Source organism: Patella vulgata, chromosome 5 (genome assembly GCF_932274485.2).
Source record: "Patella vulgata chromosome 5, xgPatVulg1.2, whole genome shotgun sequence".
Taxonomy (NCBI): domain Eukaryota; kingdom Metazoa; phylum Mollusca; class Gastropoda; family Patellidae; genus Patella; species Patella vulgata.
Window position 1 is genome coordinate 61,056,212 of NC_065883.2, and position 26,988 is coordinate 61,083,199.

Here is a 26,988-nt window from a genome sequence, read left to right on the forward strand (position 1 = left end):
AATAGTATAAAGCTAATACCGTTTACCTCAGTAACAGCGTTGTCCCCCTTTTGATCAAAATGACATTTAACAATAAATGGATCAACGCCATCCGGACCATCAGGGTCAATGACGTAAGTTCCGTTCTTGTATGGAGTTTTAGTATCACCACTCTTCATGATATCATAGCAGTCAGCTCTGATTTCTAAAATAAATGAAATTAAATAAAATGAAATGGGAGTTTAACGTCCTGTTTTTCTGCACCAGTCGGGTTAACGAAGACCGGCATACTCCATACAGTCTACAATAAGGATTATGGTGTCCGGACAGTGACCTACTGTCGTGGATTCTTGTGCGTATACTCGACCCCGGGTTTTCGTCCCACCAGGCCCTCCTCCACCAGGCGCTCACCGAAAAGGGGAAATCACACTGGATAAAAACGGTGAATGTTCGAGATACATAACCGGGATCGAACAACGGACCTACTAGTTAGTGAGCCAGTGCCTAATTTACTGAGCCACCGCGGCTCCCAATCAAATACAATCGATACTAATCAACAAAATCAAGTAACAAAATCAGGTGGACGAGAACCATAACAAAAGTCCCATAAACCCATATATTCTATAACATTTAATCTGATCGTATCCGTCCTATCCTCCCCACACTGTCTCTACACATGATTAACTAAAGTTTTTAATTAAAATGGGCATTCAAGATATAAAGTTTCAACATCAGGTCGCACAAAGACTGTTTGAAAATATAACTTACCATAGCACTTCACTGCCCCAACTGCGAGAGTTCTGGCCGTGGTGCTTGGTCCAAGCTTAACTCTTGATATTGGTAACTTAGATTTATCACCCAAAATACCTCCATCAATCTGACTTCCGGCTTTATTGCAGTTACAGTCGGCACCATTGTCCTGGCATTTTACTGTTTCTGTAATAATATTTAAAAGATTGTATAAGCATGATCTATACAATAAGTATAATATGACAATCGAAAACTCATCATCCATAAGTTACTCTTTCAAATAACATGCAGTGCCATTCGTTGTATCAAGGCGCCTTAAGCCAATACAACGCGTTGTGTTCTTCAACACTAAATTGATACAAAATCGAAAGAATATAAACTTCCCACCGCTTTTTAAAAATATTGAATAGCTACATTTATTAATTGATTCTCACTACCTTTGTTTATTCCTTTTTATTATTATTTATTATTAATTGGACTACATATATGTAATAACACTACGTACAAAATATTAGCAACAATTATTCAATGAGTATCTCTCTAGAATTTCACAAGTTTAAATTTTACAAGTAATGAAACGTTTCCTCAAATGTTCCTTTGATCTTTAGGCTTCTTTTTTAATTTGTAAAGAATGTCAACCATAAAATAGACGGGCCAACACCCTTAAAATTAAAATATTAGGAATTAATAAGTTCACAAAGTTCATGACATTAAGTACAAACACTAGAAAAGGAGATGAACAATGTAAAACAAAACACGTACTTCCAATATTTCCTCCCCAATCATCTTGTGGTGTTCCATCTCTAGCATACCATCCATTAGTTCCAGTTAAATCTAAAGAACCACTATTACATGTGATATAGATCTCTTGTGTACAGTAATAAGAATTGTCTATCAGTTGATTTACTAGTTCTTGGCTATACACAAAGTAGGTGATGCTGATATCAAAGGGTTGGTTGGCAGGGATTTGGTATTCGGACTCTTTAGGCCTTATTTCCTGTAAAGAAATTATAAATGATGTCGTTATTTAAACTGTGGTTTCTTTAGTTTTCATAAAATGAAATGAATCCCTGGGAGACACTTGTCCTAAACAAACAGCTAACGCTGCACAAGATGTCCGAATGGACTGTGATAAATATCTAGTTTAAATCTACTACAAGGGAGGGAACACGATAAAACGCGATAATCAGTTCAGCACTACTAATTACACTAGTAATAAGACTCAGAAAATCTTCAAGAAGTATGTATTCATTTGATCTTATCTTCCACTAGTCCGATGAGCGAGAACAGAGACGATATCATAAAGGGTGTTGTTCTATAGTTCATAACTTACCATGATACCCATAGCAGGGTATGGTACCATGTCACAGTATACTGGGAAAGGTTTTTCACCGGAGTATGCATTATCAGTATCTAGATAATATACCTTATCCTCGGTTCTTGTTAGACGTCGATCATTACAATTATTCTTTCCATCTGAAAAGCAACAAAAAACTGTCTTTTATAAACATTGGCGTACATCAAACCTCAACAAATAACCACCTCCTATAACCACAGGCGTATAATCAGAACTCAACAAATAGCCGCTTCCACAACCAACCACAGCGGTATATCAAAACTCAAAGTGCGTGAGGTAACATTATGAGTTAGGAGATTAGCCTAAAGGGACCATCCCGATTTTAACAGAGTCTCAGAAATAAAATTCCGTGTACGTATGAAATTTAAGCGACAAAATAGAACGGAATGGTGTATTAACCTTGTCTCCAAATTTCAGCTCAAAATATTGAGTCGTTTGGACGTGAACGTCAAAACCACTTATCCGGAAACGTAACCGTTTTAAGATTTCGGGTCACTGATAATCTATTGCCGTTCCTTTAAAAGTCTATACAGTGCATACGTTATTTTTATAAAATATAAGTCTGGTTTTAACCAAACACACTATATAATAAAGCCGGTCTTCTTTTGTTTGAAAACGTATCACGTATATTGGGTTAGTTGCTCGGCCCTAAGGTAGAAAACTTTAAGGAATCTTAAGCAGTTTTATTCTCCAAAATATAATCGAGATTGGCCCTTTAAGGACTCCGTCTGCGATTTAGCGCTTTAGAATCCCTTGCAAACTACATAATATGAAAGTTGAATCTCTCACAAGAATATCTGTCCAAAATATGGTTCCGTTTCTTTCAGTATTTACAAAGATATGGCTAAATGAATGTTCCATCGATCAATGCTGTTCAGTTTCTTTCAGTATTTACAAAGATATGGCTAAATGAATGTTCCATCGATCAATGCTGTTCAGTTTCTTTCAGTATTTACAAAGATATGGCTAAATGAATGTTCCATCGATCAATGCTGTTCAGTTTCTTTCAGTATTTACAAAGATATGGCTAAATGAATGTTCCATCGATCAATGCTGTTCCAAAATTGATGGGCTTGCATTAAATCCGATTGAATTTAAGCGGTGAGACTTTCTAGCTTTGGTATTTTGATTTTCTTAATTAAATTTTAAATAATCAAGTACATATAAGCCTGGATTAAAGATACATTATGGGAGATTAGATAAGGAGCATGTCATTCTCACTGTAATAGTTAATAATTAGATAATGTAAAGGGAATTTGCTGAAAATTTCAGTCAAATTGATCCCCCATGAACCGAGTATTTAGCAATTGGATTTTCGGCCTAGCCTCGATCATTATTATTAAAGTCGGTACGATACAAAACATAGTCTCGGTTATACAATTTTTCTTATTTAATCAGGAGCAGCAGACCTGGTTCTAATCTAGTAAATATCGCAGGCTAGCGATACCACCGAGAGTTGATTATGGTCTGGATAAGTTAATTAATGTCTAATTAATAATTTAGATAACATCTCAGGCCCAAAGAAAGACCTGCAATTGGCAGATTTAGCTTTTGCATAATGTATGTTTAAGTAATTCACTCATCGTTACTTTAATAGCAGATTTTATAACTACATGCCTAAAAAGGTTTTTGTAACTAAAATGCCTAAATACATGTGTGTAGATAGCTTGTTCTTACCAAAGTCATATCCAAGGCAGTTCAAAGTCCCGACACTAAATCCACTACCCCTGGTCTGTTGACCCGTCGGGAGAGTGTCAACGCTGTCCAAACCTAAACACACTTCACAGATAGGTAATCGTGTCGTATTGTAGATAGAGCCTCCGTCTGTTTTCTTGGTACCATCTTGTACATCACAGTTACATGAATTCTGTGGTCCACCTTCACAGGTACCAGTTAAACCACAAGAACAGCTGTCATATCCACCACTTAAAGCCCAACCTGAAGACGACAATTGAAAAATATTCAATATGGGTTTAATCTAGTGATAAAGCAGTTATGTACAGGTTTTAAGATCATGCACAATCCAATAAACTATTACTAAAATTAATGTACAGCGATCCATCATAAAGTAAGTTATGACTATTTAACATTTACATTGGTATCTATTGATTCTACGCCACCATCCTTACGTATCCTGGACAAATACAATGAAAGCAATGCTTCGTGAAGGCACTTTAAAATTGGTTCGTCCACCTATCTGTCTCGCTATCTGTTTTTCCGTCACCTTATATTTTATCAATCCGCCTGTCCGACGCTACACTTTTTTTAAAAAACAAAACCATTGCATCTTATTGAAACAGAATGTTCAAACTTGGTGTAGATGTTCATTAGAGGATTGTCTTGACCGAGCTGGGTGATAACCATTTTCTGCTTAGGTTACAGAGAAGTAAGCAATTTGGTTTGTAGATGATCAGCATTAGTTCAATATTCGGCCTTTTCTGCTCAGGTTAACCCGGGTGATCAACAATTTGATTGCTTTGTGCCTTACAAAAATGTAAATGTGCCAATAATTATGGGTTTCAACTATTTATTTGGGTAGGGATACGGGGGACATCAGCCTCGTGCCCAATAACAACAACGGTCCTTACGTTAAAATATCACGTAATGTTGAACTGAAGAGCTATGTATGCACGATTACCTCTTTTACGACTGCGGTACTTACCAACTTGTGCCTTGCCATCACAGGTAGTGAAATTTACATTCTTGGTCTTAGGAGCATTGATACAAGCATAACCAAGATACTGTTGACACGCCTTCGATTTGTCCACTAAAGCCTTGATGAAAGAAAAAACATAATTCATATTTTTGCAAATCAATGTATATGGCGTAATCTCACCATGATTGTCACTACTTTAATTTTAGCTTATTGATACATAGCCATTCATGAAGTTTATACATGGCCATTTATGAAGTCCAATAGATTATTTGTCTCTATTTTCCTCGTTGCTTAACCTAATGTCGACGACTAACCTTTGGGATTTGTTAGGTACATTATAGTTACACATTTCCTCTTACCGATATTTGTGCTGGTGTAATTGGGTTTCCCATTGTATCTTTATATACGATTTCAAAACATTGCGACTGGCCGAGTCCTGGAGCACCACCACTTCCTGTAAATAAAGAATATTGCTGCTGTTTTTCTCTCTACCTAAGCTCCAAGAATTATGATATGGGTAATACGGCTAAAGAGCTAGGAAATCCGACATTTGTCGTTTGTTCAAAATCCATAAATTTACATTTATAACAAGAATACAGCCGTTCATATTACAATATTTGTCAATTACTTCCCTTTAAATTTTTATATATTTTTTTTCATTTGTGAATTACTTCAGCTTTTATATTTTTGCAGTTCCACAATTTGTAAAGACCTTGTCATTACAGTCATAGTGGACACTTCCGGATGCCCCTTGGATCAATGTCCGTGTTTTTCTACTGGGCATCTGTGTTCTGGGTTGCTAGGTACCTGCATGCATTTTGGAGTAGACAAATCTACTCATAGCATTTACTCTGTACTTAATATTGAAAATAAGGTTCAACTTGACAAATATATATTAAAAATCTACGCACCCGTTCACAACAGTACTTTACTAAGTTTAACTACCAATCTATGGTGTTCTGAGCTGATGTACCATATATTTTAAATAGACTATATTTATGCTGTATCTACTTACCATCTACAGGAACTGACGTAAATGGAAAGTTACAGGTTACGGTGAAGGCAGGAACACCACCAGAACTATCCGGATCGATGGTGTATTTACCAGATTCTACTGGTGTTTCTCCAATTAACGATCTGGTTCTCATGTAGGCCCATAAATCATAGCAGGTAGGGAAAGTCTCTATTTAAAACCAGAAATTGTATAATAAATTGAAACATTCCCTTCACATTATATATTATTCGGACAATCATAATATTTTATTTTACAGTATTTGTGTGATTACGTGATTAGTGGTGTGTAACGTACACAAACCAGTTCACCCATGGATAAAACTGGGACTCTTAAATTCATAGAACCTTAGTCTTCAGTGATACAGTTATTTCAAGCAAACGAAAATGAACACGGGTAGCATCAGACAAGGATAGTTTTAGTAAAAAGAACATAGTTAATCGATCATCGGTGTCCCCATTGAACTTTTAATAATAATTAATATCTAAATCAAACTCAGTTTGAATAGCCGGTGCATAATTTTGCGGCATACCGAACATTCACAAAACTGTGCCGTTTGTGTTTATTAACAATTACGAGAGTACTAAATGAACCAAAGACCGAGAATTTTGTCACCGCCGCTTTCTTGGAATCGATGAGCAATTTCATTCTAATTGCCTTCTTCGAAGAGCTTTGTCCGCAAGAAGAAGAACAAAACGAATAACACTTTGGGACCAGTTCCTGGTGAAAAGCACTCAAATTGGTAAATCTATTGTAGTTCGAATCGTACTAGATCATTTAATATACCATTAACTTACCATAGCATTTCAATGGACCTAACAGTACTCCTAAACTAGAGTTGGCACCAGCTGAAAGCTGACCGTTGACAGAAGTAAAGTCTAGTGATGAAACGGGTAAATGGGTTACATTTCCTAACTCATTGAAATCGGTCCTGAAAGAAAATAATAGCAACACATCAACAAGTAATTTAATCATGATCATCGTCAGCATCAGCATCATTTAATTTATTGATAGTACATCTAAGATTCAACTACACTTAAGGCTAATAAATAATGATCCATTCTAATTATCATCTCGGGGACTCACCCATGGATATTCAAGAACAGAAATTTCCACGGTGACGTCTTACTTTGGTTTACTTCGAGTTAGGTCGAAGACCTTAATGAACGATAAAAGCTAACTGAGAAGGGCGTTTTGTAATTTTTTTCCAATATCACCTAAAGTCTTGCAAAAAGGGACTGACAAGGAAAGATATGTTATAGATAGGTATATTCTACACAACATACCCAAAACTCTAAAGTTTTCAATTTTCTGTTATGATTGGTAGGTCGATTAGAAGTGAAATATTCACAATCTCGACCAAGGCGAAATTGACCGTTGAGTAACCAACCCAAAAATATAATGGAATTAATGTTGATGGGATTTTAATTAAAATGTATCAATATTGCCTTTTTACTATTTATACCTAGTTAATAAGCTGGCAGGTTCGTGAAATCTGAATTAGCAAACACAATTAGAATTTCGACTTACTGAAGGCTACTGCTCATAGCATCACAATTACAGGTTTTGCCTTCAGCACAATTTTGAAGTGCGTTACAACTGCAGCCCACATCACCCTCAGCTCCACCAGACAAGTAATCATACCGCTGACCATCAACATCCTTCCAGAACACACCACCCCCACCTTTAATAAATATCAATATCAGTCCACTAGATTGCTTTCTTTATAGAAAAGTAAGAAAGTTACACAGATCGGGAGGGGTGGGGGCAGGGGATCATACCCCGACTAAAAGACCCAAGTTTTCCTTTATATTCACAAGTGTAACTGGGAAAAAAGTATTAGAATATTTCTAAAATATATATTACTTGAATGGATTTTCCAATGCGTTTATGGGGATCTAAAGGATCATGCCCATTATGAAACATCGCTTGTTGTTTGCCGGTAAGCTCCCAGTTTATATTTGATTGGCGAAACAAGCAAGAGCGAGCTAAAGATGCACTTTCTTGCTCATCATTTTACTTTATTGGAAATATATGGCCATTATAGACAATATGCCACTGATCTTTGACTTTAAACGTTTTATTATTTTTCCGTATTAGTTTTTAATAGTCTGTAATACCTTGAAGATGTAGATGATAATTTTCACAGTTAAATGATAATTCCTGTACACAATAAGTTGATCTGGTACGTAACTGTCTAAGTTGATCATCACTAATTATTCTCTTGTAGACTATCTCAAAGAAAAAGTTGGCTTCCGTTAAGTTGAACTGAAATAAGGAATAACATGGTCATTATCCCTTGGACGAATATTATTGCTGGGGGTGGGGGACTTCGACGTAGGTTGTTTAGCGTCCTATAATTTATTTAGTTGTTGTGTCTCAACTTTCATTTTACTCTTCGTGATGATACTATCGAACACAACAAATATATTTTAATTATGTAAACTCCTTAAATCTGAATTATATACTTTCACATTTATACAGCTCGCCTCGGCCCGGCGTTAAAGGGGGGTTATTTCTAGAAGCACAACAAAGTAATTTGAACTGTGTAAACCCCTTAAATGTGAAAAATGTAATTTTAAATTTACACTAGGGTGCTTTTGACCATGTCAAAGATAATTTAGCTGTGTGAACTCCTTGAATGTGAAAAAGTACTTTCGGATTTATATAAAGAAGAAATGTTCGCAATCAATGGCCCCGACATTAAAGGTTCATGTAAACAAGGCAGTCTTTGGAAAATACAGTAATGTATATAATTATGATATTTAAAATTGTTTTTGCCCACTGAAAAACAATATTAAAACACTTAATCATGTTTTATTATGAAGATACAAATTGGTACTTGGCACCGACATTGTATCCAAATGTGTGATGTTATAGCGTGCATCAATATTATTCATTTTTCATTAAAGCATGATACAGTCCGCCCTGTATCTAAATCTAACATAATGCATCTTTAAACATTTATTATGCAAGAGGTAAATCTGCCTATTGCAGGTCTTTCTTTAGGTCTGAAATGTTATCTAAATTATTAATTAGACATTAATTAACATGTCAAGACCATAATCAACTCTCGATGTCATCGCTAGCCTGTGATATTTATTGGATTACGATCCGATTTGCTGCTCAACTTTCATTCATGATTTAATCATGAAATGGATGATCAAGACTATGTTTTTATCGTACCGACTTTAGAAATGATGATCGAGGCTAGGCCGAAAATTCAATCGCTAAATTCTCGGTTCAAAGTGGATCAATTGGACTGAAATAGTGAGAATTGCCAATGCTTTATATAATCTCCCACAATGTATATTTAATGATTTTATAAGTTATTGGTAATATTGTTTCCTTGATGAGATATAAATAGTGCATGTATTTGATAAAAGATGAGTGTTTAACAAGGGTGTATAATGCACAAAGAGGATGTTTTAGTCATCATACATACTAGTTTACTGACAACTTATTAGATCCTGTTATTGAAATTTTTTAACATATAGAGCATATTCCTCTTGTTATAATACTAAAATAGATAGATAATGATTTATTGTTTGATATACATGGACAACCAAAGTAATCCTTTCTTTCCTAAAAATTGAATGCTTATAATTTCCAGGGTGTTACATTTTCGTGATCTTTAATTTATTGAAACATGGTCGCCAATCAATAATTTAATTTAAGAAATTATTTATTAGTGTAACAAATTTAGCAATTAAAGTCGAGAGTGGGCTATTCATATCAAATCTTTAAACTTCACTCAGAATAAAGTAATTTGATTAAAATTCTCAATCTTTTTTATAGCGATATCTAACTAAATCTTACATAATGCATAATAATAAATACCAATTTCCTTATGTACGTGTAAGGCTTATTTCCCATGTACGTGTTTTCGTCGGAGAAAAAGTCTGTCTAAGGTCCAATTTCGATTTCTAATTCTACAAAAGTTCTTCACGGTGATGAGGGCCCGAAGGAAATCAGCTAGTCGGAGGGGGGGGGGGGGAGAAAATAACTATTTGGTTAAGAAACTATATTTCATAATGAAACCAAACGTTATCGAAGGGTAATTCATTATGGCGGGCAGTGGTGTCACTGATTTGGTGACCTTATCAGTCTATATTATTAGCGTCCATTTCTCAATCCAAGTCTAAACTGTCATCCCAATTAGCTCTAGAATATCTGATATCCCGCCGTCCCATTACATTTCTTAGATAGACAGTTCACATTGCTATCAATATATGTTATTTTTTGCATTTATATACCTACAGTTAGGGGAAAATTTGTCAACTAATACTCACGGGATTTTCTGTATCGTGATGTATTATAGTAACACCTTGTGGTGGATACTCTGTAAATTGACATTCAGCAGCAAATGGTGCAACATTTACTAAAAATTAAAACAATATTATTAATGTCGTGTAAATGTAATAACTCGTTTATACATTGGCGTACACGTAAAAGAACAATGAAAGATAGAATTTGAAATAAGAGTAGGTCGCAGTACCGCTTTCCGAACATAATTTCCCTCATAGCACACAGTATGGCGCATGCCCGTCTTCATTAGCCCAGTCAAAACAGAACATGGGAAATGAAATGAATGAAATGGGGTTTAACGTCCTACTGTTCTGCTCCTAAACTGGGCTAATGAAGACGGACATACGTCATACAGTGTGCTATGAGGGAAATTTTGCCCGGGCAGCGGCGCTACGGCCTACTCTTATGTCGAATTCCAACTGCCAAGGGATCTTTTACGTGCACGCCAATATGTACACGGGACCTCGGTTTTTCGTCCCATCCGAACGACTAGACAGCCGTTCTTGTCAGGCCCTCCATCCTGCATCACTGACAAGGGGAAACCACGCCGGAAAATCTAAATGAACTTTCTCGGCCAATGCAGGGATCGAACACCCGAACTCCAGGCTAGCGAGCCAGCGTCTTACCCACTTAGCCACGTGATCCCCCAAAACAGATACATAGGGCGTTAAACCCCATTTCATTTCGGCACAATACACGAGTATCTAATTTTTGGGTTCGCCGTGTAGTATACATGTCTTAGCATTCCGCTGAAATTCGAATGTTAGATATTTTTAGGCCTTTATGTTTTTTAAGTAATCTTTTTGTATATATTTTGTATCAGGTGATTTATGTATTATTTGTAAAGCGCTTTGTGATAATGTATGTAAAACGCTATATTAAGAATAAATCATTATCATTACATTATCATTATCAGTGTGGACATTAATGGCTCAATGAATGATTATAAGATGTGGACTTGCCATACAATATACATGCATTCATAATTTCGCTCAAATTCCAATCTGAGAAATTGATGAAGAAATTCATACAATATAACGATGTGTTTGAACTAAGTTTGGAAGTGAAATAGTTTAAAAGATATCATCTTACAGTCATCAGGTTTAGAAGGATCAGCAGGACCATCCGGATCTATCAGGTAAGTGTATGGTTCAGTTCTTCCTGTTGCCCGATATTTTTCACAATTCGGTTCAATACCTTAAACAAATGATAAAATCTATGAGTTAGCTGTGAAATATATATAATGCGAAGTGACAAATTAATGCAATAGTTCGTGAACTTATCCAGAAAGACGTGCCAAAAGGGCAAGCATTCCCTACCTTGCGCTGGCCACCGGTCACTTCTATAGTATAAGTAACAACAAATTAGACTGCTTTCGTTTCGTTTACTTTTGTACAATTTAATCACAGATTTGAGACTAATAATATGTGTAATTGACCTAACCTCTCATCTAGCCGACAGAAAGATGCTTTCTCTAAGACAATTGATTTCATCAATGGCATTGGCCAGAATTATAAAACAAATGATTAGACCTTCATGTAGTTGAGGTTGTTTGGCAATGAAGTTATATGGCTAGTCATCACATCACGACCCTTATCTGGTTTCCCTTAATCGTTTGTTAGCAATAAGAGGTCGTTTAATCCCTCTTCTTTTAGTATAACCCTAGCAAAATAATCTAATCGGGACGAAATGAAGATTGATTCAGAAAAGATTTTATTTAAGAAGCTGTTGGCTTACCAAACTGCATTTTAGCGCACATCAGTGGTCCAATTTTAACTTCAGTATAAGAATCATTCGAGCTACTATCAGTGGTAATTGACCTTACTGGTAAGTCTTGAGGGTTTGTCTGCATACCAATATCATATCTGGTAACATTGTCATTCATATCACAATTACATGTTATATTCTTTTCAACACAGGAACCAGTTATACCACACCCACAATTACCGGCCACACCTTCTCCACCAGGGAAGTAGTCAATATTTCTAGATTCCTTACCAACACTTACAGATACAATTTGTTCACCATTTATATTAATAGGAGAATTCTGAAAAAGAAAAAAACGTTTAAAGCATTATTTGAAATTATTCATCTTTGATCATCTGCAATCTCTTTCTTAACGAATAGGGCGATTAGGTGGTCGGGTGGTTTAACGCTTCCACTTTAGATCATAAGATCTGTAATTAGGTCAATTGGGGTGGTTCCGATTTCCCAGTTGTACGTGACAAGGAGTAGGGTTGCCTGTCCATCCTCTGGTTTCTCTTCCCACTGTTAAAGATCCCTACGCGCAAGTGAATTGTGGGAATAAGATTGAACCATATGTTAGTCACGAAATGACCTAGTTTGTGTTGAGTAGGCGTTAAAACCAACTCCTCCTCTCCCCCTTAATGAATAACAGATAACTATATCTAGGATATCTAGGGTGAATTGTGTTTACCTAATTCGCCAACTGCAAGGCTTTGTATGATACATTGGGGGTCTCGCGGTGTTCAGTGAGTAGAGCACTGGTGCGGAAACCTGGAGGTCTCGTGTCAATCCCGGTGTTGGCCGAGAAAGTTTCCCCGGAGTTTCCCATTGCCTAGGAACAGCGCCTAGTCTTTTGGATGGAGCGAAAAACGGGGGTCCCACGAACACCTTGGTGTGCACGCAAAAGAACCTTTGACAGTTGGGAAAAGGCTCCTTCATTAGCTCGGTCAGGACAGAAAAGTAAGACGTAAATTCCCGATTTCATTCATTCATTGAGGCATAGGAATAATGTAAACTGATTGACATAAAGAGGTATTCTATTTCAATAATTCGCTTCGGCGTAGGGATCTTCAGCAGTCGGGAGAAACCGGCGGACCTGGAAAAACCCACGAGGTTGGACAGGCGACCCTACTCCTTGTCACCTACAAGCTGGGCCGCGAAACTACGCGACATGACTCAATAACAGACCTTAAGCTAGACCCCCCCCCTCCCCCACCCAAAATTGATGGACAGCAAATGTTATTTGTACAGATGTTGTAACTTACTCTACAGGTGTAGCTGACTTCTTGATAACAGAATGCCGATCCATTGATGATACCAGCTATTACGTCGGACGGTGTGACATAATTTAATGGAGTAGAGCCAGATTCTGTTGGCACAATTGGAGTTTGTCTGAAAATGAAGGTGGGGGTGTAAAATCAAGATGGCGGTATAAAATAAAATAGAAACTAAAACATAACTAATAGGCCCACCAATTTGATTTTCTGTTTTTCGGTATGTTTATAAATGAATAGCCACGTAAAACAACAAATGTTTATTTTAAAATTTCAAAACGTTTGAACTAAAATCTTTTCAACGGTAGAGCACAAAATCTTTTCATTTTTTTAGCGGAGAAATAAAAAGAATGCTTTTAAAGATACATTATGTGGGATTTAAACAAAGAGCTAGCCATTCTTGCAATGATAGTTCGAAAATTAATATATATTGAAATTTCAATTTACTCTTTTGTGAGCGAGGATATTACCTTTCGAATGTTTGACAAGATGTGTGCATTAATTGCAACCAGCGTACTCCATTTTTAAATTAAATCAAAATATGGCTGAACCGTTCTGATCTACTTAATATCTAAGATATCCGGTGGCATCGAGAGTTGATTATGGTCTGGTCATGTTAATAAATGTCTAGTTAATAGTTTATATAACATATCAGGCCTAAAGAAACACTTGCAATAGGCAGATTTAGCTCTTGTATAATATATGTTTAACTGGTGTTCCTGAATAACAGAAAATCAAACCGTTGTGGCCTAAGTGAGTATGTTTTCCACTTTGTTACATTTTACTTTTACTCTGACATTGTTACGTATTACATTTCGAACAGTGGACTTTTTAAAAAAAATAAATCTTACTTATCGTGTGGCACAACAGTTATAGCAACATGGTCAAACGTTTTCATATCACAGTGAACTAAGGTGGGTTGGAGAGGACCATCGGGACCATCTATATCTATAACTTGTGGCCCACTATCACCCACGCCATCTTTCTTTATCTCATCGCAATCTCGTAATAAATCTGAAATTTTAAAAAAATATTCATGAAGGAAATAAACGAATTGAATGGAGAAACTTTGGCCCAATTTAGAATTTGTTTGGTTGAACGTAAAATGTGATGAAAAGGTAAAATAGGAATTGACCTCGACTCTGCTGGAAGGAATATCTTTGTACATGTACCTAGATCCAATTACTAGTTTTCTAAGCATTTCGGCCTTTCATATCCCTGGATTAACTTGTTCAAGACATTAGATTCTCCTGTTTCAAAAACATTCAGTTCTCCTGTTTCACAAACATCCAGTTCTCCTCCTTCAGGATCATTCAATTCTCCGGTTCTAGGAACATTCAATTCTCTAGTTTCAAGAATATCCAATTCTCCCGATTCGAGAAAATTCAATTCTCCAGTTCAAGAACATTATAATCTTATTAGTTACCTATAGGTTTGGGTGCACATTTTACATCGGAAATGACATAGCTAGCTGTCTTCGATCCCGAACCAGCTTTGAATTTGACGGAACTGATTGGTAATCTTGACGAATCGATAATTTTTCCAAAATCAATCACGGTGTCAGTAGATGAACCATCACAATTACAGGTTTTGCCCTTATCGCAGAATCCAAGAACACCACAAGCACACTAAAACATAATACAACCAGTACTTTGATTTGTGATACAATGTATTTTTGATATTATAGTTATCTTAGTGAATTGTTCTCTTTATAGGGGTGGTGGGGGATATGAAAATGAACGCATTATTTCTTCTATAAATTAAAGGTGCATTATGTAAGAGTTAAATCTGCCTATTGTGGGTCTTTATTTTGGCTTCAAAATATTATTTAGATATTCATTTACATGTCAAGACTATAATCAACTCTCTGGAACATCTGATGGTCGAGATTTAAATGGATTTAACATAAATTTAACATTAACAATAAAATGGACAATCAAGGCTAAATCTCGATTGTCAAGTACCGCTGTTACGATAATAAACGATCTACGCTATATTTTCAAACAGTCATAACATCGCTCCAAATAAAGTAATTTGAATGAAATTTCCAATATATTCATTTTGTATTATGTATTTGTAAACTATTAACTTTGTAGCGAGAACTTCCAGCTCTTTATCTAAATCTTACATAATGCATCTTTAAGAAATCGCATAATCTGCCATTAGTTTTATTGGGATTTGTGTTCAATATTCGTATTAGTCATAAATTTATATCTGTGAAAGGAATACTTTTTGGATTGAGTTTGTGGTAAGTATAGTTAAAGTTTTGCGATCATAAGTACTTACATTTCCATCCTGACCAGATCCTCCCCATGATCTATATGTAGTACCATTAGAGTCTGTCCATTCCATCATATTGTCTTGATATAGATTATATCCTCCAGTACATTCTATCCTGGAAATAATATCAGCACGGAATGTTTTATAGACATTGTTTGAACGTAAATAATTTCAGGAATAAGCATCACTTTATCAATCATGGTAAGAGCTGGAAAGGCAGGCGATAGTTTAAACATAATATTATGTCTTTTCTAGTTGTCATACTCCTCGCAGTGTTTCGTTTGATTAGAGCTAATCCCACTTAACACTGCTGTAAAGGAAGCAAATTTTCTGTTCCAAATTATGACTGGTCAATAGTCCGATTAACAACCAATAGCTAACAGCTAATATAAAACTTATCATTACGCTTCAAACAGAGCTCCAAATTGGACCAAATATGTTTACATAACGTTACGTCATGACTCAAAATATTATTATGCCCAATTAACCAGTGCATAGCAGAATATTGCAGAAAAACTAATTGCGTGACAAACGAGGCTATCAACATGGATACATTGTAAACAATACTTTCATCGTTTTTAATACCTTAAATCACTGTCGAAAGTTTTAGGAAAGACCCCAGATTAAACGAAGGGCTGTCATGTTGCTGTACTTGGGATAGATTTGATTGAACAGGAAGAACATACACAATCCCTCAAGAGTCAAAAGCTCAAGTATCAGAAGCCAGCCAATCCAGCAATGGCCAGAGAGGGATTTCTCGGGCCACTGCTTCAGGAATATGAAGAGTTTTTGACTCAGGTGCTTGTAAAATAAAAAGTCTCTTTAAAATATATCATTACGCTTGGGCTGACTATTGTGTCTGTAAATCATCATATTGCTATAAGGAAGATAATCAAATTCTGGAGGAAATAATTTGTCTGAAAACTTTGTATGGGATAGGAATGGGTGTTAACACTTATGATATCCTTTCCAGTCATTGCAGGACTGATGAATAAAGATACCAAGGGTTATAAGGCGACCAAGCACGTCAGCATTCGATGATTATAGCAAGGTATAAAAATGAAGACATGTTTACATAGTAAAGTATCCGAAATGATCTAATATATCTGAAATAAATTTGCAACTATTCAACTTGTACAATTTCTAGGAAGTGAATACTTGACACACCTACCATTGAGTTTGATAACAGAATTCTGAATTATCTACAAGACCTTTAATTTGTTCTGGTGAGATACCCTTATATTCAACTGGTGTTTCTTGTGAGTGAATTGGTTGAGGTGTATTTTTTGAAGCTATAACTATTGTTATCCCAATATTATCTTTGAATTCACACTTCACCTAAAAACAATAATTGAGATAATAACTATAAAACTGTATCATTATTTTACTATATACAATGCCTGGTTAAAAAATTGGTCCACAAATTGGAAGTGGTATAAAGTGTTCTAGAAAGTCTGGTCATCTGTATCATCTCCCTAAATGATTTTCTGGATTAAGTAGAATAACCTGCTTCGCGCATGAGGAGTCGCGGTAGCTCAGTGAGCAAGACGCGGACTCGCTTACTTGGAGGTCCCGTGTTCGATTCCGGTGTTGGCTGAGAAAGTTCATCAGGATTTTTCGGCGTGGTTTGCCCGTGACAGTGGTGCAGGACGGAAGCCTAGCAAGGGGCAACGTATAGTCGTCCGGATGGGACGAAAACCCGAGGTCCCGTGGACACATTGGCGTGCACGCAAAAGAACCCTTGACAGTTGAAATTCTGTGCTGCTGTTCGGACAAAAATTCCTGCTTCTATCATAACAATGATTGAGCTTACCGTAACAGTGACATGGGTTTCAGAAGATGAGATTTTGGGGTTGGTATGCAGGTTGAATTAAAAGAGCACCCAATGAATCGTTATTCTTGTTACAAGAAGTCAAATCTTGCACCCACCAATTTATCTAAAATATCTCTCATATTATTACACTTATTACCTGCATGGCATCCAGCGGATCAGTACCATCAGGGTCTATTTCAAACATTCTCCCACTAACTGCTGAAGGATCTTCTTGGTATATTTCATGACAGTTTTTTGGTAATTCTGAAATTTAGATATACAATATAGGAACCCGAATATTAATTAAAGGGGCATTAGGTAAGACTAGATATAGAGTTCACAGTTCTCGCTATAATAGTTAAAAAAAATAGATAATGAAAACTGAATATACTTAAAATTTCAATCAAAACTACTTCACTCTGAATCGAGATATTAGCCATTCAATTTGAGGCTACCCCCGATCATCATTACTACTGTTTGTACGATAATAAACAAAATCTCGATTATCCACTTTTACGTTAACTCATCCATCACAAAACTATTCAAATCCATTAAATATCACCGGCTAACGATGGCATCGTGGGTTAATTATGGTCTTGATAAGTTAAATCGTGTCAAATTAATAAGTTAGATAACATTTAAGGCATAAAAAAAAATCTGCAGTAGACACTTTTGGTTTCTGCATAATGCATGTTTAAATAACAAGACGAGAGGATTGAACCATATAAATTTGAAAGTAGGCTATGTACCTTGCTAGCTTCATAAACAGGTACGTTTAATTGTAAGCCCAACCATCTCTGCCATTTTACCAAATTAAGTCATGAATGCCGTATTATCCTAAAGGCTGGCATGGCCGAAGCCTAGGGGAGATCGCCAACAGTAGGGCCCATCAAAAGCAGGGGCCGATGCCACATGTGTATAGAGTTAACGCTATGGAAACGGCAAACGCATCCTGTGCGTCACTGAAATTAATTTATTGTAATCCTTTTTGATACAAGTAGGGGATTACACCCACCTCGCTCTAATCTCAATTTTTCAGTAAGGTCAAAATGAAGTACCCATGTATACATGGGAATGTACTGAGCCCCAATGACAGCTTCTCTTGTGAAAGAAAAATGTTTATGTTGTTTGTACAGTACCGGTATGTTGGTATTGCTTTACTTCCTTAAAGGTTGTCTGGTGATGATGTTATTTTCTTTGTTACTCCATTAAATACTCTTTAATACTATTGTAATAAATTGTACGAATGGAGAGCGTGAAATTCGCGCGGTAGTGGGGGCGTTGGGGATTGTCAAGGGTGCCAAAGAAGCTCGAAGTCTAGGGGCTGTGCCATGTGTTAATACGACAGCACTGCATCAAGTGTGTGTATGTGTGAGTTGGTTGTATTTTACGTCCGCTTCCACCGAGGTGATATCGTAGACATTGTGTGTATTGTTAAATCACCTAATAACTGAATGGCATATCCAATAATCGAAAAGCATTGATTGTTTTAGAGTTTCAATTATTTGTTCACTTACTTGTACATGTTACACCATTTCCTTTGTAACCATTTGGACAGCCACATGTATAAGTACCGGGCTCATTAACACAAACTGCTGGGTCTGTACAGACAAAGTCTCCAGTTTTACATTCATCAATATCTATTTCATTAAAAAGAAATAAATGTGCATTATTTTAAGAATTAATAAACTGTTTGATATATTCCTTAGTTGACATATAATGTATCCAAAGCCGAATTAAGAGATATCTGAGACTGGTCTTTAGTCAATGGCCCAAATATTAATAACTAATTAAATAAATAAGAATTAGTTGACGAAATGCTTATTTCTTTTACAGGTTTTAATAGTTATGCCTTACATTGTGGAATATCCGTTTGAATGATATTTACATGTTGCCGTGAAAGATAAGATGCGAAGTAAATTCAGTTTCTTAGTTAATTAAGCTTGAACTCCAAACGTGTTAAATGTTTAGATATCCATTAAAAATTAACTATTTTCTTTAAATGGAAATCTGTCAATCTAAGATCATTCATTAAAACAGATTGTATTAACACGACGTCATTTCGAGACTAACGTGGTAGATCATTCAACCAGCCCCTCGCACTAAGTATATTGGCGTTGGTATTTTTTGTACAGGTGAGAAGATAAAATACATGATTAAAACATTGCCTATTCTCAGCTGAAGGGATTTCATTGTGACATTGTGTCATCTGTCATTTTCTTATCGGACACCATCATATTTAAATAGCGAAATCGCAAAACCAGCAATGTCGTGATGTTTTGTTTCATGGATTTTGGGCTATCGTTTAATCATAAAAAGGTACATCTAATATAAAATAGATGGAAACCCCAGAAATAGTATAACCGTGTTTGATGTTATATGGACAATAGATAGCGGTTATTCAATGGCAAGTGTTCTCCTATCTCTTATTCTCGAATATTTGTTTGGGATAGAAATAATATAGTTACCATCACAAGCAGTAAAAGCATCACCAGTGTAACCAGCGTTACATTTACAGTAATTTTCTATACAATCACCATTAGGTTGAAAACAGTCTTGTTTTACACTACATGTTCCTGGAAAAGAGATATTATGTTATAGCTTTAAAACTGTTTTTCGCATATTACCCAATGTTATATATAAGCTATTATAATGATATTATATTATTTTATGCATGTATAACAAATGTTCCTAGAAAATGATGGGTTATATCTTTAAGCTTTTTGTCGCATATTACCCAATGTTATATATAAACTATTGTAATGGTATTATATTATATTATATTATTTTATGCATGTATAACAAATGTTCCTGAAAAAGAGATTGTGTTTTGTCGTTAAAACTGTTTGTCGCATATTACCTAAAGTTATATATAAGCTATTATAATGATATTATATTATTTTATGCATCTATAAAAAATGTTCCTGAAAAAAGAGGGGTTATATCTTTAAGCTTTTTGTCGCATATTACCTAATGTTATATATAAGCTATTGTAATGATAATGTATTATTTTATGTGTGTATTACAAATGTGTGGCTTATTTATATTTCTTTATATACATTATAACATCTAAAGGCGTATATTAAAGAGAGAGACAGCCAATTTATAAGTTGACCTATATCCAGGAGCCAGGTTGTAAAATACACTCGGGGGACTGCTAAAGAAGTTAATACACCTGTATTCTTGCGTAGTTTGTGGCCCATTTTTGTCTTGGATTTACGTCATTTTAGCTAAAAACGTCAGGGTATTCTCAAGTCAGTTTTACAACAATTGGATTGGAGGTGGGAGCTTCGTGTAAACTAGAGGTACACATTATTGTTGAGCGTTATGTTCATAAGCTATTATATCATATAACATCAAAAAAAGTATAGTCACATACGAGAACATTTGAAGCCATCACCGGTAAACATTGGAAGACAAACACATTTAAAACCAGGTTTGTTGTTTTGACAGTTGGCGTTCTGGTCACATGGGTTGGCTAAACACTCGTCGATATCTGAAACATACAAAACGTTACTCAGTTACTATTTAAGTAATAGCTTCCAGGAACTTGCTTCTTAACCTCAATTAAATATACTTTTAAGCAATAGCTTCCAGGAATTTGTTTTTATAGAAAATCAGATTGAAAAGGTGTATTTACCATCACAGTTGTTCTTGCCATCTCCCGTAAAACCTTTTTTGCAATTACACACAGGAAGGGCAGAATCTGTCTTATTACAGTATCCATCAATGTGGCAGTTAGCATCATTAGTACATGGAAACACAGCTACAATAGACAACATAAAACATGATTAAGGAGAACTCTTTTTACACTTAAAACTGCTGACGTCAACTTTCATATGGTATGTAGCTTAATGTGACAGATTAACCCTTCAAAGTAATCTTTGTGGTCGTTTGGACGCTTTACTTTGCTAATGCCCGGCCTTCGCGTTGGCTACGAATGCTACAAATTGACCCGAACAGTGGCGAATCGAAATTAATCGAAATTCGTAGCGATTCGGCCAAAAAATCAAAAAAGATCGTAGTGAATCTGGAGAGGCTACGAAGCATTTACGATAATTCGTAGGTAATTGGGTGAAAAATATGTCTGATGTCAAGGTATGGTTACGATGAAAGTATGAAATGAAAGAATCACCTATAGATACGAATTGAAGTGATATGCCGAATCGCCTGAATTTATAATGACAATAATTCATCCTGGTTTGATTTTGAATCTGAGACTTTTGTGATTGCGATGTTTGTAAACCATGTTTGAAATTTGTAAGTTATGTACGTGTGATATTTTGTAAATCGCACTTGTAAATTATAAATCACGATTGAAATTTGTAAATCACTCTTAGAATATGAGATGTGTAAATCACTCTTAGAATTTGAGATGTGTAAATCACTCTTAGATATTTGAGATGTGTAAATCACTCTAAGAAGTTTGCAATTTGTAAATTACACTTGTAATATGTAAATTACACTGGAAATTGTAAAAACGCTTATATCTAAAATAAAATAATATTATGACAAACTATTGGACTTACTGTGTTTACAGCCGGATTGACCCTCTGCTTTTAATCCATCACCAATTGTTCCAGCTTCACACACACATCTAAAACTGGTATCATTTACCTCTTCGCATTTCGCTAATTCATGACAGAAAAAATACGCCTCGGAACAATTACCAGGGAGTAACGGTATCTCGACTGGAATAGACAATGTAAGTTACATCTTATAAATTAAAGTACGGGTAGCAATTAGGCAAAACGTGAACAATCGTCACATAAATAATAAGTAAACAAGTGGGACATGAAGCAATTAAAACAAAGAAAAAATGGTAGCACAATTAATTTCAATGATAAATTTAATCATACATTGATTTAAAGATACATTCCCCCGTGTACAAACTGGGTGATTTAATGGTATATAAGGACTAAATCATATTCAAACTAATTAATTTGTCATAATTTTGCTTTAAATCCTTCTCAAACATTGTAATTGCCAAGGAATGTCCTGCTATAAAAATTCGATCAAACCAAGTCATGTTTACGTCACGTGACTTACCTCTCTCAGAAGTCAGACATAGGACGTCTAACTCTTCATAAAGATTATCAACTTGTACATCAAGCGGTCAATATTCGTGTGTGACCTTTCACATCACGCGTGCAGAAATTCCTAATCGTCAGGCTGTCGATTAGGGGAACCCTTACATTTTTGTCCTGTATACGCTCCATGAGTGTTTTTCGGGGAATTCAGTATTTTTCTAGTAAGATTGGATATCTCTACTTTCCATATATACCAAAATTGCCATACTTTTATTGGAAATAACCACCCGATAAATACTTTTCTGGGAACCCATCTTTAATTAATTTAAGACATTGCTGATGCCTGAATCGCTCTCAGTACTAGATGGCGACTCCTGTTTACCACCGTCACCGTTTTCTTTCTTGCAACAGGCAATTGATATCCCTTTATCAATTGCAGTCCACTACTTTCCGCTTGACGCTTACTAGTGAAACCCAATGTAAAGTCTAGTAATAAGGAATAAAAAGCTTGCCAGATCGTTCAATTTCACATGTAGGGATACAGATTATGGCGTCTCTACAAGAAATTCTTAATTTATCCTAATGGTTGTAAATGGGACGGTATATTAACAAAGGCTTCAATATCGTGTCTTTTCGAGACAAACATCCTAATTTAGTTATTATTTCTATGGTTAAGTATGCAATGCGATGTAGAAGAATTTTGCTCGCACAGTGACGTTTCCGCCTTCGATTTCCAACTGTCAAGGTTTCTTTTATGTGTGCGCAAGCATATAAACAGATAAGAATTGTGAGGAAACTGTAGAATGATATTGAAAAGTCTGAATCCTACTGGAATAATGGGTGTGGGGGTGCTGAATTTACAGGAACATGATAAACAAACAAGATTCCTGAGTGGGGTGGGAGGTCACAAAAATCCAATAAGGGCATTGCTACAATACCAGTATAATATTATTGTAGCGTTCCATAATTATAACAAAAAGAACTTAGTTCAGTTAATGTGAACTATAGTTTGTAGTAGATCTTATTTAAAGGGGCTAAACCTCTAACTCAATATTATCCATAATATTCGGAATTAAAAACACGAATTAGAATCCAATACTGGTCCATTTCAGTCAATATTGATGTGGTTATCTTACTGTGAAAATATGGGACCCTACTATTTAAGAGAATGGGGGGTTGGGATGGCCTAGTGGTCTAGAGTGTCACGCTTCGACCTCTAGCTGGCCGGTCACCTCTGGCTTGCGGCTGTGGTTTCGATCCCTGGTGTGAGCGTATGTGGCATGGAGATAGGGGGGCCTTCTCAACCTCGTGGGTTTACTCCGGGTACTCTGGTTTCCTCCCACACGAAAGACCCCTGCGCGTGCGCTAAGATCATGAAAATAAAAAAAGACAACTTGTCTGCGATATCACCTTCGGTGGAAGCGGATGTTAAACACTAACAACAACAACAACTAAAAACGTGTACTCTATGGATATAATGGTTTCGAGCGCCGTTTGAAATGAACAAACAAAAACACAAACCACAATACAAAGCGGAAATAATCAAAAAATGGCCGAGTCACAAACGACCACATAATTTTTTTTTTTTTTTTTTTTTTGTTGTTTTTTTTTTTTTTAAAGAAAAAATGCATAGCATAGACTAAACTGGCACAAAAGATTGCATTTCAATTTGGACTATTCACTTATTTCGTTGATCATTATTTATCAGAAATTATAATACTGATTTATTTCGAAGAGTATTCTCTCAGCGTTATCAAGCTAATACAATATAACAAAATGTGACGCAACTCTATATAGGCACAACAAAAACAAAACTGAAACCATAAATCAGTAGCTCTTCTCCATGGTTTATGTTTCTTGAAGGACAAAATAATGTGAACTTACCTGCAGAAGCGATTGGTGCAATAAAGATCAGCGCGGCAGCAATAAATATCATATTGTTTGATTTCTTGGCGTCGGAACGCCTTTTTTCTACTGAAAAAAATAAACAGGTTGTTTAGTTACAGGCGGATTATATAACATTTATGAGTGTTTGAAGTTTTGACAAGATAGTCTCGAATGTCAAGTACCACTGGTAAGATAATAAACAAAGTCTCGATTATCCAATTGTGATTAATAAACTTCATATCGTAATTCAGATCTATGGGCTAGTTTTGAATGAGGTTTCCCCTTGTCAGTGGTGCAGGACAGATGTCAAGTTGTTCGGAGGGGACGACCAACCGAAGTCCCGTGTGCACATTGGAGTGCACGTAAAATATCCCTTGGCAGTTGGAATTCGATATAAGAGTAGGCCATAGCGCCGCTGTCCGGACAAAATTTCCCTCGTAGCACATTTTCTCTCCCTTTATGTAGTATGGGATAACGGTTAACCGTTAAGCATATGTTTGATCGCCTTTTAAATTTATAAATCAATAATTTTGGAACTACCATAAATCTCTATTTCATTATTTTTCGTAACCGATAAAAATCTAACGACATTAGACAGGCGTGGCTTTCTTTTGACAAATACGGTCTTTGTAGTAAATCACGAAAGGCAACTAATTAGACCACTCGGTCACTAAAATTTAAAGCCGTAATATACCCTTGTTGTTTATTTTTTGCACTGCCTATGTATATGCCTTGTCCACGGGTTTGTCGTGTGGAATTATGCATGTGTGGTGCGGCCCTCCTGTACTTACTCTTTAAGTCATATGATCTTTCCACATTTGGCATTGTAAAATCTTAATGGCCGTGTGAAATATGTACTGATTTCATAACACCTGGTGACACATTTCCATATGCAAATTTATCACAATGAATAATTGACTTACTGTTATTTTGCTTGATTGTGTCCAATGAAATTTTGTTGGTTTTGCACATTAACATAGTCAACTATGCCCCTGTAATCACACGAAGCAAAAAATGCCCCCCCCCCCGAAGTTAGGCTAATAATAAATTACCGGAACGTTGGTTATCTTCATATCAATATCAAAAAGTGAATAGTACATTTTCTCACCGATGCTTTGGTGTTTTTGTTTAGTAGAGATATCCACGAGATTTGGCATAAAAAAGATCACTAAAACAACAGCTAATTTGTTAGGTTAGTAATAATATTAATATTATAATCCATATTTTTCTATGCCGAAATTGTCTCAAGTTTCAGTTAGACACTACAGTTGTGGAAGTATACTTCTTGTCGATACTACGCGCCACGAATGATAAATATAAATGTGCTATCGTTTGCTAATATATCGTTATAACCAACATATGCCATTCAATTACTTTGTTGAGATGGTTGTTTAATGGTTAGAGTAATCACAGATCATTGATAAGATCAAGGCACAAGAAGCCAGCTTTTTTCATTTTTATTTCAAAATTCAAATGTAATAGTTGTTATCATGTATTAAGCAATATCGAGCATACATAAACCCACATGAAGAATGGATTGTATTGTGAGGAAATCGAAGAAATAAAAAAAAGCAATGTGATATCAATGAAATCAAACTTTAAAAGGACATAACTTGAATTGGAATTAATTGTGGACTAAAATGTTCTGAACCAAAATGTTTTTCATCAAAGTTATTTAGATTGTTATGCGACTTTATTATTGTCCAAGACTCACAGTAAAAAGCAAATGTAATCTTAAAATCGAATTCTGTTGCAAAATTTTAATGATACAACTGTATCGTTTTTAAATACAAATTAAGTTTTAAAAAGTAATGATGTGTTTCTCAATTACTGAATGCCGCTGTAAATAATGTATAAGCTATTGTAATATTATTGTTAAAAACGTCATTAATATAGAACTATAAAAGACAATGATATAACATCGATCCCTGCATAATTCCCGCGCTAATCTTGGGATGGTGTATGTAAGTGTAAGTGAAGTGAAAGTGTAAGCTTAACGTCCTACTGTTAATCTTGGGAAGGCGTCTGTAATGGTTGTGTGTATCATATATGTATATATAACTGGGTTTTCAGTTCGCCGTCCCAAGTTTTAAATCCGTATAACAAATATACAAAGGCGGTGATTTGTGGTATTTACGATTGGAAAACTTGTTTTGAAGGATTGTCGTCTACGGCTAGCTGAACATTGACTAAATGTCACTAAATAGAATCAATAAAGAGTTATTACTCCGTTTTATTCCTTGAACGTTAACAAAAGTTATAATATTGCAAATGAACGACAGTTTGCTTTGACAAATGATTATTTATATCCAAATAAAATGCAGATAAATAGTAACATAAGTTGCTTGCCTAGGTTCCTGTCACCTAAAATACTTGTCGGTTTTTAGGGTTCATTGTTCTGATTATGATTATTTTCTGGAATATTTGGAGAAAGTTCGTAGACATAAAAGGTTTGTTCTTTTTCGTAATAATTATTTGATATTTCAAAACTTCGATTTGTTAATCGTATTGTTTTAATTTTAGTCATGAAAACATTTTGGAAATGAGATCATCTCTGTCTCAAATAATATAAAGAGGTATCTGATCAAAGTGGAATATAATAGATGGGAACAATGTATGGAAGTGGTTTATATTTCTGTTATAATAAAGATTGTTATAATTATATCAAATTTGTTTACTCCTTATATACTACAAAATGTGATTCTTACAATATATTTATAAACATATCCTAAAATTGTTTTAATTTCCAAACCTACCTGCCTACAGAACTATCGGCAACTTAGCTCACCCCAGTCTGATCAACTGAACAGATTAAGGCAAAGATAAGCCTTCACTACAAGCTTATTAGTCACTTTGTATATTCAAAACTTAAACAAGTCGATAATATAGTCCACAG

General features: G+C 35.4%; 1 protein-coding gene across 1 annotated transcript in view; it reads right to left on the reverse strand.

Annotated features, from left to right (window-relative positions):
- The window catches only part of LOC126821984 (uncharacterized), a 49,589-nt gene extending 22,601 nt beyond the window's left edge, over nucleotides 1-26,988 (reverse strand). Inside the window, exons 1-27 of the mRNA XM_050550686.2 lie at nucleotides 26,849-26,988; nucleotides 24,090-24,179; nucleotides 21,705-21,866; nucleotides 20,816-20,941; nucleotides 20,555-20,671; nucleotides 19,644-19,751; nucleotides 18,693-18,815; nucleotides 17,333-17,439; nucleotides 16,534-16,700; nucleotides 15,369-15,477; nucleotides 14,509-14,710; nucleotides 13,934-14,096; nucleotides 13,074-13,200; nucleotides 11,800-12,109; nucleotides 11,155-11,259; nucleotides 10,047-10,135; nucleotides 7,875-8,022; nucleotides 7,285-7,438; nucleotides 6,552-6,685; nucleotides 5,758-5,925; nucleotides 5,102-5,196; nucleotides 4,749-4,860; nucleotides 3,764-4,024; nucleotides 2,063-2,205; nucleotides 1,492-1,726; nucleotides 748-915; nucleotides 27-184 (exon numbers count right to left, since the gene is read on the reverse strand). Coding sequence (XP_050406643.1) covers nucleotides 27-184; nucleotides 748-915; nucleotides 1,492-1,726; nucleotides 2,063-2,205; nucleotides 3,764-4,024; nucleotides 4,749-4,860; nucleotides 5,102-5,196; nucleotides 5,758-5,925; nucleotides 6,552-6,685; nucleotides 7,285-7,438; nucleotides 7,875-8,022; nucleotides 10,047-10,135; nucleotides 11,155-11,259; nucleotides 11,800-12,109; nucleotides 13,074-13,200; nucleotides 13,934-14,096; nucleotides 14,509-14,710; nucleotides 15,369-15,477; nucleotides 16,534-16,700; nucleotides 17,333-17,439; nucleotides 18,693-18,815; nucleotides 19,644-19,751; nucleotides 20,555-20,671; nucleotides 20,816-20,941; nucleotides 21,705-21,866; nucleotides 24,090-24,141 — 3,843 coding nt within the window. The 5' untranslated portion in view covers nucleotides 24,142-24,179; nucleotides 26,849-26,988. The remainder of the gene's footprint in view (nucleotides 1-26; nucleotides 185-747; nucleotides 916-1,491; nucleotides 1,727-2,062; nucleotides 2,206-3,763; nucleotides 4,025-4,748; nucleotides 4,861-5,101; nucleotides 5,197-5,757; nucleotides 5,926-6,551; nucleotides 6,686-7,284; nucleotides 7,439-7,874; nucleotides 8,023-10,046; nucleotides 10,136-11,154; nucleotides 11,260-11,799; nucleotides 12,110-13,073; nucleotides 13,201-13,933; nucleotides 14,097-14,508; nucleotides 14,711-15,368; nucleotides 15,478-16,533; nucleotides 16,701-17,332; nucleotides 17,440-18,692; nucleotides 18,816-19,643; nucleotides 19,752-20,554; nucleotides 20,672-20,815; nucleotides 20,942-21,704; nucleotides 21,867-24,089; nucleotides 24,180-26,848) is intronic.